Below are 19,261 nucleotides of genomic sequence, written 5' to 3' on the forward strand. Positions count from 1 at the left end.
AGCTATTATTTGTCTCTATATACAGGAATAAAGCAAGGTGGAAATATCTGCTCTCACAAATGAATGTGATTAATTGCACAGCCATCCAAAACCTTTTGTCATGTTTTTGGTCACATCTGATTTGTTTTTAGTCATATCTGTACTCCTGCCCTGCATACTGAGCATTCACCTCTCTGCCCATAGGGATAAGGAGAGGGCAGGAGAGGCAGACAGGCTGCCTCAGTGCCACTGTCTTCATGCCTCTCCTCTCTTCCCTGAGACAGTTCAGGTTCTGTTGGTGTGGGCCTTTGGGATGGATGCACAGATTGCTGGAAAATAGGGAAAAGGCCTCTAGTGCCTGCCAGGTTTGTGCGGCAGGTGTGTGGGAAGGCAAACCAAACCTTCATGGGAGCTGTGGGGGTTGCAGGTCCCACCTAAGCTGTGCTGGGCATCAGCTCCTGGGCTGAGGCAGGGACATGAACCTCAGCAACAGGATTGTCACCTCAGGAAGATGGGTTCAACATCCACATGCCCCAAATTCCTTGGGTGCTAAACACCCACTGGACATTGGGCCATGGAGATCAAACAGTTAATAAGAGTGACTCCCTGTATCTGTGCCCAAGCATCCACAGGGAGCAAAGTGCTTGGGTCCCCAAAATGTGTCAGTGCAAAAACGGAGTAGGTTTGTCTGCCTGGTGCTCAAGGCACTGATGTCTGTCCCAAAACCAGGCATAGCAGCTCAGGCCAGATGGTTCCTGATACAGGCAAACATGAGGTGATTTGAGAGTGTGATAGTCAGATGGAGGCCCTCGTGCCAGGCCAGATGAGGCTCCAGCCCCATCTCAGGGCATGAGGGTGAGATGTCTGTCCTGGCATACACCTGCCCTTCATGAGAGAATTCCAAGCTTGCCTGTGGACCTCATCTGCATGTATTCCAGTGTTCACAAGACATCGTGATGAACATTTCCCCAGCCTAACACCCAGGTCAGAAACACCACATCTCACAGGATCCAAGCCATGGCCATGAACCTCCCTCTTCCCCAGTGTGTGTCCCACATCCCCCATCAGCCGTATCACCGGGTATGGTGTGAAGTAACATTTTATTCAAGACAGCCCTTCCCTTTGCAGGCTGGGCGGCAGGACGGGGCAGGGCGGCTGCGGGGCAGCGCTACCCCGGAGCCCCGGACGCAGCGCTCAGCCGCACTTGCCCAGGCACTCGAGGAGCTCCATGCGGATGGCGATGCGCACGTGCCAGCCCAGCGGGATCAGGCGGATGTAGCGGGCCACGATGGGCGGCCGCAGCAGGTTCTGCACCGAGGACGAGCGGTCGGAGTTGCCATAGAAAACCTGTCAAGGGAGGGGTGGTTAGGGGGCTGGAAATCCTGTCCCATGAGTTTGGGGTGCCTGTGCAGAGCGGAGGAGGAGGAGGCGCCTTCCCGTCCACCCTCAAAACAAAAGACTTTAAAAGCAGCCAGATGTAGACAATTTTTGTCACACTGATTCAGTTTTCTTGGTAGGCCATTTCCCCCATCTTTCCTGCACTTTTTACAGTTAGGCCAGAAAATCTCACCCCATTCTCATCCCATTCTCTCTCATTTGCCTTCATATACCAAGGCACTTCTAGTTAGGAGTGAGCATGATTGACTTTGGCTTGTTGAAGTTCATGAGCTAGGCTCCTACACAAGCCATTAAAGACAAAAAAAAAAAAAAAAACATATGTGAGAGCCCTTTCCCCATTCCTTGGCCTGGATGTCACATCTGCTGCCATGACCTACTTTTTTGGGAAAGCTCAGCATCTCCCCAGGGCTGCAGGAACTTCAGCAAAGCCAGCAGAGCCTCCTATGCTAGGACAGGGCCATTCCCATAGATGAGCATTGAGGATACCTGGAAGGCAGCAACTGCGGCATCCCTCAGTCCAGCTGGACTGCACAGGGATCAGAGGCAACTCTGTAATATCTCCCCAATGCAATCTTTTGTTTCAAGTCAACCAGTAAGAAGTGCAGCATGAGAATGGTTTGGTGGGTTATGACTTAACTAGTTGCAGATCTTGTCTGAGGGGTTTTTCTGCACCAGGATGACACACTATCCCTGGACATGGCAATAAAAGAAATCCCCGTGCAGTGCTGAAGCATGGCTGGGGCTGTGTGGCCACAGCTGAGAAAGGAGTTTTGTCATGGAGTTGCTGCCTTCTCTGCAGTGCCAGTTAATGTCTCTGAGTTTAATCTGGACTCCAGAATGATCATTAGAAAACACAAATAATGTCCTTCTGCACTGGTCAGCATACACATTCTCACCTCAGGGGGAATGGCCCCTCTCTGTGCTGCTCCCTGAGGCACAGTGAGCACTGAGACCCACCCTGCTGCTCCCACAGGATCCCCCTTTGATGCACCTTCCTCTGAGACCTGTTGTCACCAATCATGCCACCCTTCCACCAGTGGCCAAAGAGCCAAGGTCACTGACCCGGTTGTTCCCAGTCTGGTCCTTGTAGTACACCCAGTTGAGGTTTTCATCGGTGCGGTACTGCACGCTGTACTTGGTCATCCACTCGTCAGCGTCACAGCGCCCTTGGGTGAGGATCCCCGAAATCACCTTCACCTCCTTCAGGTCGATCTGCAGCCACTGTGCAGTGTCCTGGTACTTGGAAAGCCATGCACACCTGGGGGGACACCACCAGCCCTGCTCTGTCCTCCACTGTGCCCTCCCAGGCAGACCCTCCTGCCCCCACACAGCCAGGGCTCCCCAGCACCCACACTCACAGCCCCCAGGACCCCTCAGGGGGGCATTTTTGAACTCACCCGAAGCCTTGGCCATTGAGGCGAGCCTTGTTGGCTGTCCAGGAGGAGTACCAGCCCGTGTACTGCTCAGGGTTGGAGCAGCTGATCTGGTCTGGGGTGACAGCACCAGACTCAAAGCCCAGAGGCTTGTGGTAGGGACACTCTGCAGAACAAGGGAAAAAAACACTTAAGGGACAGAAGTGGCTCTGTTTTCTGGGTGTGTTTGCACACATTTTGTGAACACCTCCTGGGGTTTCATTTCTCTCTCTTCTCCCTCATTAGAATGCTGGGATTCCTCTTATCCAAGAGCAACCTGCCCTGGGGCCACAGGGTCTTCATTTCTAACCTTCCCTTCTGTTAATTTCTAACTCTTCTTTCTCTCTCAAACTTACTAGACTTGTTCTGACTGCAGCATTTTGGAGGAAAAGCTTTATTCAGATGTTGCAGTCTGAATCTCCCTTCATGTGGAAGAAGAGCCTGATTGGTTGCATCAATCTGGATCCAGCCTCCAGGCTTTTTGCCTTGAGTAACTCTGGGCACTTCTTTTCTTGCTGGGCTTTATTTCCTTCTGCCCCTCCAATTATTGTCTTGATTTATGGCTCTACTTGCATGGCAAAATTGCTGAGCCAGCTCAGGTCATCCCTCCACAAGCACCCTCAGATCTACATCTCTTTGCATCTGGAGGTGGCCTTGCCTTGTGGAAAACTTGCAGGCGCTCTGGTGCCAGTGAGGTGTCATGCTCAACCCTGCTGAGGGCTCAGGGATTTCTATCTCAGTTTTTGACTGCAGATCTTCAGGGTAACAATCCTGCCCCCACAGCTGTCTTCTGCAATAGTGAGAAATTCAACATAACTATCACTGGCTGCAAAACTACTGGAGAAAGAAATACCCCTCATTAAAACTTTCTGTGGTGGGTCACCACGCAGTGCTGTGGAAGGTAAGACTTCAGTGAGGCTGAGCACCTTCAAGCTACCTGGACTTAGTTGCGGGGATTTTTTGTTATGATCTCTTTTTTTATGGAATCAGGTTATCATTGTGCATCAAGTTACATAAAATGAAGGCACTCGGGTGTCATATAGGGATTGCCTAGGCAAGCATCTATATAATGGGCAGTATTTTCTGATTTTGCAGCCTGTGGAGCCTCTGGAGTCCCCAGAGGTAATTCTGTCCCTTTCTCCAGTTTAGCAAAGTCTATTTCACGGGTCTCAGCAAAAAAGGAGCAAGCAAAGCTCTTTTCAGTTCACTTGTGGATGAGAGGTTTCCTTGCCTTATCCATGCCTAAACAACCACCGTGGTGCCTTGTGTCAAACCAATCAACATATGGGGAGCATCAGTGGGTGCCCAGAACCCAGCATGACTGTGGCCTCCCCAGTGCAGCTCCCCAGCACTGCAGGCATGCAGTCAATGTCTCAATTAGCAAGCTCTACTAGTTCAATATTGCATGCATCAATAGCTCATTAACATATCTTGCTCATTTGGAACCTCATTAACATGTTTTTCACCATGACAACGTATAGCCACTGTCCTGCCTTCCTCCAGGCATGGAAACATCATGCTTTTCCACCAGGTTAAAAGCCTTGCTCCCCTTGTGCAAGAGGGTGGCCTCGTGTGTTTACTATTGGTCAGGCTTATCTCAAACACCACCCAGATTTACTTTTAGCAGCACTAATCCACAGACCACACAACCATAATGCAATTAGCAGGTCACCTTCTGGTGAGCCCATTTGTGCCATGCATAGGGACCTGCCAAAACAGCTGCCTGATGCCTGCCCAGCCAAAGCAGCTGAACCATTGAACACTGCTGCTGCCAAGCCAGAGAAAAGTCACGCAGTGTTTGTGAGGCCGGCTGCGCCCTTCGGCCATGCCAGAGGCAGCTCTGCATGGCTGCTCTGCAAACTGGCCCTGGGCAGCAGGGAACACCAGGCCACACCATGCTGGCTGGGCTGGGCAAGGGGAAAGCAAAACCCCTCTCTAACAACAGCAACAGCTGAGAGTTACAGTGGAAACATTCCTCATTCAGGAAAACAAGGGAAATGCTTTCATTACTCAGCTACATAATGCTAATGTGAGAAACACCCCCTCACACCTGGCCTGGCCAGGAACCCCAGCACAGCTCCTTGCCCACATGTTCCTTGGCCATGAACAGATCAACCAAACCTGCCACATTCCCTTCCCTTCCCTTCCCTTCCCTTCCCTTCCCTTCCCTTCCCTTCCCTTCCCTTCCCTTCCCTTCCCTTCCCTTCCCTTCCCTTCCCTTCCCTTCCCTTCCCTTCTTTAAAAATATGCTGCAAAGAAGGAATAAACTGGTTTTCTTGATCCCTGGAGAGTCTAGAAGATTTCACAGGCTAAACTGCAACAAGGGAGAACGAGCCCACATGGTACAAAAGGTTCCCTACACCAAATCCTACACATGGCAGTAGCTACCCCAGCCAGTTTCTGGAAGCACCAGCAGCAGGGGCTCCAGAGGGAGAAAGACAAATGCCCACCATCACCAGCCATCATGGGCCAGCCTAGGTGACCTCCCAAGGCGTGGGGGCTGCCTCTGCCTGACAGTGCAGGCTCGTCCCTCACTTCACAGCAGCTCAGCTCCACCAGCCCCGTTGGCAGCTGGATCTGGAACGTGCTGGCTCTGCAATGCCAGGTGCAAAGGGGAAGCTGCTGAAGGGCCCCAGACAAACCCAGCTGAAGGGTCCCTCTGTTACCTGGCATGCACTCTAAGCCGTTAGCCCCGCTGGACCACACTGAGTTAGGGCCTCCTTGGCAATCGCATTTGCAAGCCTTGCTGTGCCACAGCTCCAGTCTCTCATCCTAAAGGAAAGGTAAAAATCAAGTAATAAATATACACAGTCATCAACAATAGTGTCACGAGGCCAAATCTGAATTCTGAACCTTAGACAAATGCTTGTGCCTGTCTGGACTGCTGCACCTTGTCTGAGACACTTTCCTGTTGCCAGTTCAACATGAGGCACAGAACAACTTGGATCCCCTTGGCTTCAGAGGTAAGAGCATGAAGGCCCAGGTGTTAGCCCTCCTTCTGCCCCAAGGCACCAGGGCTGGGCAGAGTCAGACCCCCAGCATTTACCTGGCAGCTGAACTATCCGGGGAGACTTACCTCTCCTGGGGAGAGGGCCATCACAGCTGGGGAGTGGGTGTGGAGGAAAAAAGAGAGAGAGAGATCAGAAACAAAGATGCTGTAAGCAAACATCAGGAAATACAATCAACATTTACTCCTGAAATAGAGACAAATAAATAGAGGAAGGACTGATGAATCTACCACATTTTCCCAAGTTGATTGCCAGGAGAAGGCAAGAGAACATGGGCAGGAGCAGGGCACTGCATGTGCTCATGTCTGTGCTGCTCCTCCATAGGGTTTTCCTTCAGATGCCTTTGGCATCTCTCTTCCTGATCAGATACACCTGAATCACCCTAAGGCACATGCTGGACCCCTCAGTCTCTGCTTTACAGCTAATTTCACTCATATCCATTTTTCTGTCCTTCTGCTCCACACTTTTCCTGTCACATTTTCCTCTTTAAATGTTTAAGCTGATTGAGCTTCAAGGGTGAAGTCCTAGCCTGGTGCCACCGTAGATCCCAAACATCTTTGGAGGAGATAGGGTACCTGAGAAGGTGCTTGGGCTGAGATCACTCCCTCTGATGTGATGTAGAAAAAAGAAATGTAAATAGGCCTTCCTAATCTGTTTTACAGACAAGACTACCTTTTTTCATTTCTTAGGGGAAACCAGTAATTGTGGCTGTGGAGGAAGAGACTGCTATTTTTGCAACATCTGACCTGTTTTATCTCCTGCCTCTTACTGAGCAATGGCTTTTTATGAGGCTTTTTCTTTACTGAAAAGGTTCTTCTTGCTTCACAGTGAAGTCCAAAGCAGAGTATGTTAAAAGCTTTTAGACTGGTAGAATATTTCCCAAACAGCTATGAAAATAAAATAATAATAAAAAAAATAATCCCATGACTGCTGATAACTCATCAACACGAATCAAATGTCAAACGTCAGGTTTTCAGAGATGTAGGTAATCTACAAGCCAGTAAGGAAAAAGTGATTGAGCAGGTAAAAGCTGCATACAGGAGCCATGAGGAACCTGCCATCTCCAGACATACCGTGAATACAAAAAGATGATTTTTTTTTTACCAAATGAATTAGACTCTGAATTATTCACCAAAATCTAGTTATGATTTATTCATTCATACACTGTCACTTTGCTGAGCCTAGGAAGCTCCAGCTAATGCTGGGAATTTACATCTTACATTACTATAGCAAGTTTCATCTCAAAAGACTCACAAACACAGAGCAATTATAATCAGCTGAAATATAAACTATATATAAAGCTCTGCTTATTACTGAAATGCAACTGCTCCTTGGGTGTGAAAATGAATCTAAATGTATCAAGAGTCTAAAAGAAAGACCTTCAAACGTAAAATGATAAATTTTTAAAAATTCTTTTCTCTAACACAGAGATGGTGTCCTGTGCTTCAGTGTCCCAGAGTAGCATTTCTGGCATCAGGAACTTATCACATTTACCCATGGAATTGGCCTTGGCAGAAGAAGTAAACACCAGTCTACAATAAAAAGTTGTGGCTTCTAGTCAGGCTAAAGAGGAAGGCAGGGATCACCCAGAGCCCAGCATGCTCAGGAGGAAAACGTGCTTGTACATCTCCAGACAGCTCGGAAAGTGTAGGCTGGGGGCCCCACACAGCACTGCACTGCACCTGTCCCAGCACAAATGTTACCAAGCCAAGCCCTGGGACTCCACTGTGCCATCAGAAAACCAAGAGGGGCAAACCCAGAATCACCCCTGTGCTGTGCCACATGGGGCAAAGAGGTTTGACTTACACCTGTGTGAAGATGATTTAAGTTAATGTTGTCTGTCAGTACAAGAGAAACCAGGATTTTATCACTTACCAAAACTGGACCATATTTGCTAATAAAAGTAATGCAGTGTCTGCCTCTCCTGCCTGCTCTATGATGTTTGATGCTAGTGCAGGAGAGGCACTGGTACCTGGGGCATGAGATCCAGGCTGGCAGGCGTCCCTCCTGCCCCCCTGGCCCACAGAGTGGTGTCCCTTCCAAGCAGGACAGGTGCCCTGCTCCAGGAGCACCAGCTGCAAGGGCTTCCTTACCCTGACATCTGGGATTACTCCCCAGCCTGCTGTGTGTTCCCATTGCCCAGCAATCCCTGGCTCACAGGCCTACAGGTTCAGCTCTTTCCATCTGCTTAACCACTTTATTTTCATTTTTAGAAGATGGATTTTTGCGGAGAAAACTTTTGTGTTTTGGGTTTGGGGTTTTTTTTTTTGGTTTTTTTGTTTGTTTGTTTGTTTGTTTTGTTTTTCTTATGGTGGTTTAATGTACTTTAGCCTGGAAAAGGAGTTGTAAAAGGCTTCTTCTGGATCATGGAGTCCAGCCATTAACCTAAGGAAGTTATGATCCATGACTCTAGTGTGGTGAGGCCTGTTCTTGAGCACTGCATGCCTGTGTGGGGGAAAGGGGATGTGAGTTACCAGGATGGTGTAGGATATTGCTTTGTGACCTTGTTGAGCCCTTCAATAGGCTCCTAAGTCCCTCCCTTTGAGAGCCAAGATCAAAATTTAATATGCCAAATTGACACATGCAGCTGGAAATTCAACAGCTGTGAGTGAAACATCAGGCAAAATAGGAATAGATTTCAGGTGGGTGGGGGTATGGTAGCATCAATTCAACCACCCAGCATAAATCCTCCTCCCCAGGTGACCCAGCATTTTGTGGGTGGCTGCACTCAGCCAGTGGTGCCTGCTCCTGAGCTATGAGAGTGGCTTTGAGGGCTTTTAGCCTCATCTGCTAGGTGACACCACTGCAAATCAAGCAAGGGAATGAATTTCAAGCAGAAAAGCCCTTTTTTCAATGCAATGTTTTATTGGGTCAGTCCCACAACAGGCAGTGGTGCAAAGGCAGTGCCAGGGCACAGGTGCTGGTGTGCTGCCCCTCTGGCTGTCCCAGCTGGGTTGGGCACCTGACTTCTCACTGCATAACTTGCTGATTGAAACACCTCAAACTGGAGTTCATCTTCCCCTTTTTCAGCTAGGAGAGGTGGACTGCTAAGGGCTCACTCCCAAAGGGACTCAGCCATCCAAGCACGGCACAGGGGAGCAGCAGGCTTGGCGTGGGGGAAGCATAGCAGTGGATGGCCAAATACCCTGCCTGGGCAGTGCAGCCTGATAACCCCGGGCCTTGGGAGAGGAAAGCAAATGAAAGATGCCCTTGCCTGCAGTTGGCCACAAAACATAGTAATTGATATATTGGTGTGTTTACAGCTATGACAAGCCCTGTCCTACAAAGGAAATGAAGAGGAAAGCTGGCTGCCAATAGTCTAAAAGTGTGATGGGCAGTATGCTTTTATAGCAAGTATGTTTGCCTTCAAGGAAGGTTACAAAGATAATTGGTAATTGTAGGTCAGACAGAACCAATTGCTGCAATTCAAGGGAGAGTCATATGGCCTGCACAGCTGCCAGGGTCTGTTGTTTTAAAAGCACAGGACTGACAAAACCCCCAAAACATTAAAAAGGAAAGAGCTCTATTTACTGCCTCCCAGGACCTTCAGCAAACCACCAGTTCAGTGAAATAAATTATTATCTGTGTCTGTGGGAGGCAGGGAGTTAAGGCATGTGCCTTTCCTGTCCCTTCATCCCACCCTGCAGTGTGGTGTGTCCAGAGCACTGCCATGCACGAATGCTATGCCATAGCACAGGATTTAGAGACCAGGGTTTTGGACAAGATCCAGGGGATGATTTTGTGCCAGGGAACCTGTGCTGGTGAGGCTGGGCTGGAGCCCAGGTCCTGAGATGTCCCCACTTGGCACCTGCTGCTGAGCAGGATGAAGGGGAATGATACTCCAGGAACTGGTCCAGGTTTGGGGCAGAAAGAAAAGAGCTGGCAGAGGCAGCCTTGGGGTGGGGTTTCCTCAGGTGGAAGTTGGATAAAGCAGCAGCCACAGCTTAGGGCTACTTGGAAAAAGGGGTAATCAATAGCAAGAAAACCCAGCTGCTGGTGTTTTAATGACAGGAACATTTAACTGTGTTTCTCAGAAAATTTGTAATCATTGGGAATGTGGTTAAACAAGAGAAAGAAAGGAGGAAGATAAGTGTGGGCAGAAGTAACACTGCCAAAGGCTGTGTTCAATACAGTAACTCTGAGGAATCATATTCACTATCCTGACCATAAAGTGACAGCAGCAAGTCATCTTTTAGTGTAGGAATTAATGACAGACATACGAGCATGAGAAAGCACATTGTAAATATGAAAAGGAAGAAATAAAATATAACACAGAATAAATGTCAGTCACTCAATTTACTAGAATAAGTTCACATAAACTTATCATTACAGGCAAAATATGTGGAAAATGTTATATCTCTTTATTTATTTACTTTATTATGTAGGTGTCCTAGAAGCTTCAGCTGGAAAATAGTTGATTTTTTGTGTCATCTCTGTAAGCACCATCTCAGTTTAATGGTGCTCAGAGAGGTAAAATTATTTTCTCTCCTCCCAATAGAGAGCAATGCCCCCATAATGCAGCAGTGCTTTCTGGGCACAGTGGCTTATTTAGCACAGATAGTCACCTTTTCCCTTCTGCACCTGTGGGTTAAGGGGTAGAGGAAAAGAAAATACCTTAAACCCCAGAAAAATAAGGCTGGAGCCCCAGAAATGCTCCAAAAAGTCACAAAAATGAAAGGAATGGCTGGAATGGGTGGCACTGGTCTTACCATGCTTTCTGAAAAGCCCTCTCCCTGAGCACTGCATTAGCCAGCATCAGGAAGCAGAGTTAGGTAACAACAGCCTGTAAGCAATGCCGAGGGTCGAAACACTGAAAAAAGCATTGCAGCGCCTCTGTGCCATTGGGTGCTAGTTTGTACCTTGCTATATTATTAACTTAGGCTATTTTTACATCCCAGCCCTGCGAATCGTGCCAGGCGGCTGAGGTGACTCACAGCAGGTTGCACCAGCCTCCGCAAGAAGGTTGGTGCGTTTCGGGAAGCTGCCACAGTTGCGGCGTTCTCCCCATCTCTCCTTGCCCCGGTGCCAGAGGCAGTGGTCCCAGGGGTCCCTGCTGCAGCTGTGGCCGGTCCCCAGGTCCCCTTGGCAAGCAGAGCCCCACTGCCAACAGGCTTCGTGATTGTTTTTGTTGATTTTCCCCCGGGGCTTTTTCCATGGCCAGGCTAGGCAGGCTCCACGGGATCCTGTGCCGTGCAAACAGCGCCTTCACTTCAACGAGCGGAGCTTTAAAGGCCATGGGGGCTGTGCCAGCAGGCAGGGACCTCAGGACACCTGCACATCTGTGTCCTCCCGAAAATATCGGCAGCCAGGCTGGCCTGGGGACACCTAAAGGCAGGCTCTCTTGTCCTGCAGGTGACGCTGGGGGCCGGCAGCGCGCCCGGAGCCGGACGCGCATCAGCCCCGGCTCCGAGCGCTGCGGTCACAGCGCAGACCAGGGCAAGGGGACATCAGCCTGCAAAGGGCACGTCTCATGCTTTGCGATAAGCTTCTCTCTCAGGCTTTAAACCGGCTATTCTTTTCCTCCTTCGTTTTGTGGGGATTCTTCACTGTTGTGTTATTTTAAGTTCCATTTCATTTTCTTTATTTGAATGATTTTCATAAGGTTTTCCTTTTCATTCCTTTTTGTTGTGGTTCATTTAATAGTTACTAGTATTTACTTGAAGGCAATAAAAAACATATTTCAGTAATCACAATTACACTTATTTAATTAATATTAGTTTCCCTTTTCCCATAATGTTTCCACTAAGTTTTTTTATGTTGTGACAATATTTAAGAAAAGCTAAATTAGTTCTTTAAAAAATCTACCTTTCCTCCCTTTTTTCTTATGAGATGTATAATTGATTACATTTTTTTTTTTTCCCCAACGTGTTACTTAGATACGTTCAGCATTTTCTGACCTTATTGACATGTTTGTTCCTTCCTGCTTGGAACTACGCAGAACTAGTACAGTATTTACTACAGCATAGTAATTTCATTAGACGCATTGATTACGCTGAAGGGCAGCTCTCCTAAAAATATTATTTACTTTGATCCAAAAACATGTTTGAGCTTTTAATGTTTGGGGTTTTTTTTTTTTTGGGGGGGGGGGGCGGGGGTGGGGGGAGGAGAGTTTTTCTTTTGTTTCCCAAAGCACAAAAAACAGAGGTGAAAAAAGAGAGCTCCCTCTCCTTGAATTGCCGAGGTGTGCTGGTTCCTGCTGCCCCATGCGCTGCTGCTGCCGCTGCTCTGCTGTGTCCCCAGCCAACACGAGCCCAGCCGGGGCCCCCGGGTGCTCCTCTAAGCCACTTGCTGTGCCAGGGAAAATAAGCTAAGCCGCTTATCGTGGCATCAGTGCACGTAGCTCCAAGCTGACCTAGCGGCACCTTCGTGCTGGGAGAGGCAGCAGTGCGAGGGGCACCTGAGCTGCTCTTTTTATCCACAAAAGGACGCTCAGACCGCGAAGCAGAGAAAACCAGTAAGCTAAGAAATATAATAAATTAAGAAAATGAATTAAATACCAAAGGAGTGAAGCCTGGAAAGTGATCTTGCGACTTATTTTTCACTGCAGGCTCTCCAAAAATATCCCGATGTGTGGGTGTCTATTAAAAGCAAGCTGTGTCTGGAATTCAGAGCAAGGTATATGAACTTATTCCAAGGACTAATTGCAGTTATGCCACCCATAGGGAAAAAAATGCTGGAGTCTGTATAAAAACACTCTTCCTAGAAGCTCAGGCACCAGTAACCTTCCCAAGTGAAACAAAAGAGAGCGATGAGATAATGTACGAGGAGAACGTACAAATATTTGCTGGGAGATTGAAAGAAAGACCTATTAATTAGGCAGAGCTGGGTACAGCCAAAAATAACAAGATGAAATGAAGGCATGGCTAGTTGAGGAGCACTTATTTTCCTACCCCTGAAATTTGGTAGAGCAAAATATTCAACAGAAACACAGAAAGAGAGTAGAAAACAGATATACAAAAACTCTGGGAATTCAACACCCACATGAGAAAAGTTGGGCTGATGAATCTGTTCCTCACCCTGACAGATCATACTCGATTCACACATTCATGTTGGTAGACACTGCCCACGACTTACCAAGAGCAACCCTCAGCCTCATTTAAGAAAAAAGTACCTCTGCCATTGGCTTTGATGAAGCCAGAAATTTAAATATGAACCAGGAAATTATCTCCTTGTTCTCCAGCTTGAGTGAATTAAAATGGAAGGAGTTGTCACACTAAATTTTCTGTCTCCTTCTAGCTCTCCCTTACCTACTTTTGTTGCTACTTTTCTGAAAAATGAATATGAGAAAACCTCAAAATTGATAAATACCTTTCCCATTTTCTAGACTTATGAATCGCTTTTTTTTTTTTTCTAAAAGTATCTTTGGAAGTCTTTCCCAGGCCGAAATACCTTGAAAGGCCTTTGAAAAAAAGAGCAATCTTCATCAGCAATGTCTTGCTGCTGGAGAAAATTATCAGTTTTTGATTAATCAAAAGTTTTGATTAATGAAGGACCAGTTTTTCATGTTATACTGTACCTCATTTTTCAAATCAGCATTATTATTTACACACTGGCTCAGCTGCACTACAATTTTCTTTGCAAATTCATATTTTGACAAATTATATGGCAATTTTTTTACACTGCAATTATTTTTTTTTTGAAACAGAGTTTTACTACTGAATATTCATAGAGCTGTAAGAATGCTGCTCACTCATGTACATAAATTACACATCTCCTCCACATTTTGCCTTTCCCCAAATTATTATGTTTCCATGAGAATGTAGAGAAGAGCTTGCTCTGTACCCCGCAGCCCCTGGCAGAAGAAAGCGTGCCTGAAACAGGAAACACAAAGAGGGATATTTGAAAGCGCCTCTCAGGAGGCAAAGTGCATACCTTTGTACCAGAAAAGAAGAGACAGCAGGACGCTCCCCATCTTGAACTGCATCTTTTCCTTCCTCTGTTGTGAATAGCTCCTTAGTGCACTGCTTGGCTTGATGGGAAAGCATGAGATTACCTTAAGCATTGCCTAAGCACCTTACTCTCCTCCATTCCCATGATTTTATCAAGCCCCATCAAGCCAACCACACAATAGTTACTGTCAAACGACATCCTAGAGGCTGTGCCATCTGTAACAGTTTTTAAAAGGCAACACGTACTGAGGTGCTGACACTCTGAGTGTGAATCTGATTGTACATGCAGACATATGTCCAAATAAACCAGGATATACCTACATATAAATCACATACACACCCTACAGAAATGCAGATGCCTAATGCTCATAGAAGATGTATAGTATATATTGTCTATTGTATATAGCATGTATTCATTATCTTCCACCCCAATTATTTACCTCGACACTCGCAGTGTCTTTCCTAGCAATAGCTGTGTGTAGAAATCTGCCCTGGCCTTACTGCTCTTCCAGTCACCTAATTGCACAGGGCTGAAAACTGCAATTAGTAGATCAAACAAAAATAGTGGTTTTCAGTTGTTTACTTGCTAGGCTGCAAAAATCTCTAACCAAAACTGTAAACCTCTCTTTGCTAACATTTCTACCATCAGTATTCTCTCAACCAGCCTACATCAAAGATTTGATTTTAGAATGACTGATTCAAGATAAAAACAAACAGCCAGTGATTCCAGTGGATCTTGCACCTGTTCCTCCAATCTCTGTTGATCATATGAAATTAGCAGTGAATTTTTAATGGAGGTTTTTAAAAGCAATTGCTTCAGAAGCAGCTTGCTTTGTTGCAAGAGATCTCAGATTGTATGTACTGGGAATAGATTAAGGCACTGCTTAGATCACATAGGCTGCAGTTGAGTTATGCCAGTTGTGTGTCTACTCTTCTGGTTTATATTCATTCAAAAATGCTGTGCAAACAAGGATGCTGGCTTTTCAAAAACAGTTCCCTGGGCAAGATTCATTTCACTTGCCTTTGGATACCCACAAATTTGGAATGCCTTGTAAATTTGTTGTCAGGTACAGCATCCCACTGCAGTCACACCTCCAGCATCAGCACACCCCAGACTCACCAGGGTATGTGACATGGATGGGAGGAGTCTCCCACCAAGGATCTTACTGCTTTGCTGAGCCTCAAGGAGTTTAACCTCCTCAGCCCAACACTTTTTCCACTTTACCCTACCTCCATGGAGAGGAGGGCTGTCACAGGCAGACCCCTGTGGCACAGACATGTACCACATGTATAGACATGACCACTCTGCTTCATGGACCTGGGCCAGCTCACCCCAAACACTGGGGGAGAATCTAAGCATGTCAGGGAAAGCAGGAGGGGAGCTCATCCCAGGCCCCAGGTAGGAAATAATTTTTCTAAGGGCATGGGGCTGCTCCTGGTTTTCTGCCAAAGGCCTCTTGCACATATGCTGTTCCTGTCCTGGAGCAGTGATACCCACCAGAAGGTCCAGCCAGGAATTAAAGAAATATGAGACCCACTGAGGGTACCAGGGCAGGCTCTGGGCATCTGATGCAGTGCAGCATCTCACTTCAGTCTCTACACAGTATCCTCTTTATATTGTTCAGTCTAAAATGGGCTGCCACAGAGACAGAGATTTTCAGATCTGCTGAAGACACTCTATTCCCTCTCTGCATTGATGAGCAGTTGGTGTCTAAATCTCATGGGTTTGAAAATCCCAGCTTAAAAATCCCTAAATACCTTCATCCACATATCTCTTGGAAAACCAGATCTGAGCTTCAGTCTCTTGCCTTATGGTCTCATAAGGACAGGTCACACAGAAGGAGAGCTACTCACACAAAGAGAAATCACCTACCATGCTTAAAAGAAAAGCAAAGCAAATTTCTCTCCCATCATCACATGCAGTTTTAAATCAGCTTGGTTTATGGTCGACCCCACCCTTCAAATACATTTTGATTTTGTGTAAGAAATGCACAGTAGCTCAGGGAACGTGTTCAGAAATAGCACAGCTCTTATCAAAGAACATTCCGTCCAAAGGGATACTCTTAAGACTGGTGGCTGCCCAGTTGTAAAACTCCCTCAACACAGAAGGAAATGCAGCCTTTGTTTTAAAAAATGGTCTGTAGCATTCAAAAAACTGAACTGTTTCACATGAAGATTAGAAGAGCATTTAAATTAAAGTCTCTATATAAATACTATGCAGTTCAGATAGTCTATGTCTAATGGTGTTGATAGTCTTTCATTTTAATAACTATAAACAGCGAAACCATGCTACCACTGCAGACAGCATTGCTAAATAAATAATGTATTTAATTTCTAGCAAGCACAGAAATATTTTCAGGTACAGAAGGCAGAAAAAATTTAATGGCCAGTATATAACACAACACCAGAAATGGCTACATTTGCCCTGTATAAAAAAGAAAAAATACAGTTTTGGAAAGGATAAAGATTAGTCTGGCATTGATTACAGAACAAAAATGAGACTAGTAAAAATAGCACAAATTAAGACATTTTGGTAACATTCCCACTGCTATGTAAACCAGGAACTACCTGGACAGGTTTGCTCTTTTGCCCATACGTCTTCTCCAGCTCTAGCTCATGTCCCATTGGCCCTAAGACATTTTGCTATGTTTTCATAGCCCTCAGAAATATTGGTATGTTTTTCTCTGCCAGATTTTGGGGAAAAAACACAGCAATCACCCCGCACCATGGAGATGCTTTTAGTCTGACTGGCAGCATGTGTGTGTGACCTTGGAGGAGAATCAGGAGGCAAAAGTACTTGTGTGTGACAGAGATGTGGAACTCCACACAGCAGTGTCACGTTTCTCCCCAAGTCAGAGTGCCAGACGGCTCAGTCAGAGCAGCACACACAGATCCATGTGTCTGGAAGCTAACGCACACGACGAGCAGTGTCTCAGCAAAAAATGTGTGACTGGCATGCTTTTGTTTTAGCACAGTAAGGGAATGTACAAAACACACATTTACACATGTACGTGTGAACCACGGACATCTCTCAGAAGCAGGATACAGATGTGCAGAGAGGGCAAGACTGTCAACGCTTTTAGAGCCTGAGTCAGGAGCTGAATCCCCTTCAAATGGATGGATGGAGCTGCAGTAGTCTACACACATTTAAGACATGCTCTCAGAACAAAACATTCCTTTTACAAGTCTGCAGCATGAGTTTAAGTCATCCTCTGAAAAGAAGACTTTTTCCTAAATGTAAGAAAACATGAGGCAGATAATTACCCCATGCTGACCACCAGGCCCAGGTCCATTCCCTGTAACTCCTGCACTTGGGGGTGCTGTGGCTGTTGATGGCAGGGTAGGCACCACGGAATCACCATCCCTATTAGATGGGATGTACCTACACCAGAGGTTTGCATATCCTACATTAGGAGAAGTCTAGCTACATCTGCCTCTGCTTTGAGCCTGTATCCTGGAAGCAATCAGTCTGTGGAAGACAATTTACCCCAGATGGGGAACCACATTGCTTTGGCTTCACCTCCTGTGGGCTGGGCACACACTGCTAAGCAAATAGGCAGAGGAAAGCCAGATCTGAGTACTTCTGCACTTTCAGGTTGAGGGATGCACAGGCCCTTAGCACCAGTATGGTGTTAATGTTGCAACTTTAGCCTGCCAGGTCTCACTATGGGATGTGCGGCTGCTTTCCACCCAAAAAAGCTTTTGCAACCTGGCCCAGTTATGCTTGCATTGGTCTGCAATCTCTATCTGCAATCTTTAACTGCAGCTTGCCCGTACCCCAGAGCGTTTGTTTAGTGAGAACAAGCACTGACAAAGGTTAATAGTTTTCTCCATATGATGATGAAGGTAAGTTTCTTAATAAGTCTCTGATTAAAGCAAGTTAAGCCAATTTTTTCTCTTTAATCTTTAAGATAGGTAAATCACACTCTCCCACTCTGATCCTTCAAAGATACTCAAGAGCTGATTCCGGGTCAGTGGAGCTCAAGGACTCTTCTCCTCCTCCTGCAGAGATGCCTTAGCCCCAGCACTTGATAGGGCTCCCACGCACAGACAGATGCTGGGCCAGCACCCATGCCCGGAGGTTACCCTTTTCTAAAGCCTTGCACGTGCAAAATGAGACGTTATAATTTTAAAATGAAACTGCTCCAAGGCAAGCTGAAATGGCTCTTTCTTTCCCAGTTAATGAAAACGATATGCACAGTACAGGGGAAAACAAGGGTGGAGTTAACTGTCCTTGCTAGATGTGTGCTGTGAAAACTGCTGGCCTTTCCCCGGCGCTCAAATAATGTCTCCAAACACAGAGATGGAAGGACTCCTGTCCCAGTCTGTCCCGGTGAGGCGGCTTGGGGATGCACGGGGCTGCAGACTTCGCCACTGCCTTTATCTCTCGCTGCTTGGGAGCAGGCTCAGGCCGCTGCTTCTGCCCACTGCCTCTGCTCCCTGTGGTCTCCTCGGGTGCCCCTCCGAGGGAACATGGTAAAGTGTGGGGATTCCTCTACTGCGCTGGCAGGGAAAGGCTCCTCTGCCAAGGTTGCAGCCTCTGGAAGAGATCCCGTGGGACAGCGTCTCCCCTGAGGCGCTTTTCTGCTCCCCTGGAAACTGCTCCACCTCTGCCTCTGCCGCACGCAGGGCCCGCGACTTCCCCGTCCTGTGGGGGAAACAGCTAAACCGAAAGTCACGGCGTTAAAAGAAATTATGGAAAACTTAGTGTGAGGCAAGAAAAACACACCTCCCACTTGAGCGCTGGTTCCACTGGGGCTCGAACCCAGGACCTTCTGCGTGTAAAGCAGACGTGATAACCACTACACTATGGAACCGCCGCGACAGACTGCTCCTTCTGCGCTGCCCCTATCGACGACATTCTGGCCACACCTCCCTCCCCGGCTGACGACGGAAGTCTGGTATTTTTCTTAATTGCTGGGTGATTAAAAACAAATGTAGTAGTTAAAAATTACCCTAACGCCTTTTCTGCCCTTCTGATAGCTACAGAGGGGCAATGACGGGGGTGAATCAGCTCCCGGTAAGGCTCCTGTGCGTGTTGCGGGCAGCGGCGGGCCCGCTCTGCCCAGCCGCACACGGCGCACAGGAGCTGGCAGCGACCCTGGGGCGTGGGGGCCACGCTACAGGGAGCGCTCCCTTACCCTGCATCCCTTCGGCACACGCACAGCGAGGTGTTCGGTAAACCTCCGCCTTCAGCCCGTGCGCTCCCAACGCCACGGCCGCTAGCCCCGCCTGGGGAAGGGCTGGCAGCCTTCCTGCGCATCCCGCTGCTCCTGGCACAGGCTCGGCTGCTCTGTTCTCCCCGAATTGGGCTGGGGTGTCACGTCGGGTTGGCCCAAGTGTGGGGAGGGTGGCCTAAGCTTCGGGAGAGCTGCAGCAACACCGCCGCTGCTCCGGGGGAACCCAGCTGCGGGGATTTCTTCTAAACCGGCCATGGGAAGCGCCTCGCTGCTTACTGCAGGGCGCTCCATCTCTCTTCTCAGCGGGGGTGGGACGTGTAGATGATTTCCTCGGCACAGGAGGCTGTTTAAAAAACATAAGGCAGCGAGAGGCGGGAGCTCCCGGCTCTTTCCAA

General features: G+C 47.5%; 1 protein-coding gene and 1 non-coding gene across 2 annotated transcripts; both read right to left on the reverse strand.

Annotated features, from left to right (window-relative positions):
• Positions 1-1,062: 1,062 nt before the first annotated feature.
• On the reverse strand, positions 1,063-13,817 carry RS1 (retinoschisin 1). The gene is made up of 6 exons (XM_021552947.3): positions 13,670-13,817; positions 5,866-5,891; positions 5,456-5,561; positions 2,775-2,916; positions 2,440-2,635; positions 1,063-1,326 (listed from the first exon to the last, which is right to left on the reverse strand). The coding sequence occupies exons 1-6, from the start codon at positions 13,797-13,799 to the stop codon at positions 1,174-1,176; spliced, it is 753 nt and encodes a 250-aa protein (XP_021408622.1). The 5' UTR covers positions 13,800-13,817; the 3' UTR covers positions 1,063-1,173.
• Positions 13,818-18,430: 4,613 nt separating this feature from the next.
• On the reverse strand, positions 18,431-18,503 carry TRNAV-UAC (transfer RNA valine (anticodon UAC)). The gene has a single exon. It is a non-coding gene; the product is annotated as a tRNA-Val (tRNA).
• Positions 18,504-19,261: the final 758 nt, after the last annotated feature.

The sequence above is a fragment of the Lonchura striata genome, chromosome 2, assembly GCF_046129695.1.
Source record: "Lonchura striata isolate bLonStr1 chromosome 2, bLonStr1.mat, whole genome shotgun sequence".
NCBI lineage: Eukaryota > Metazoa > Chordata > Aves > Passeriformes > Estrildidae > Lonchura > Lonchura striata.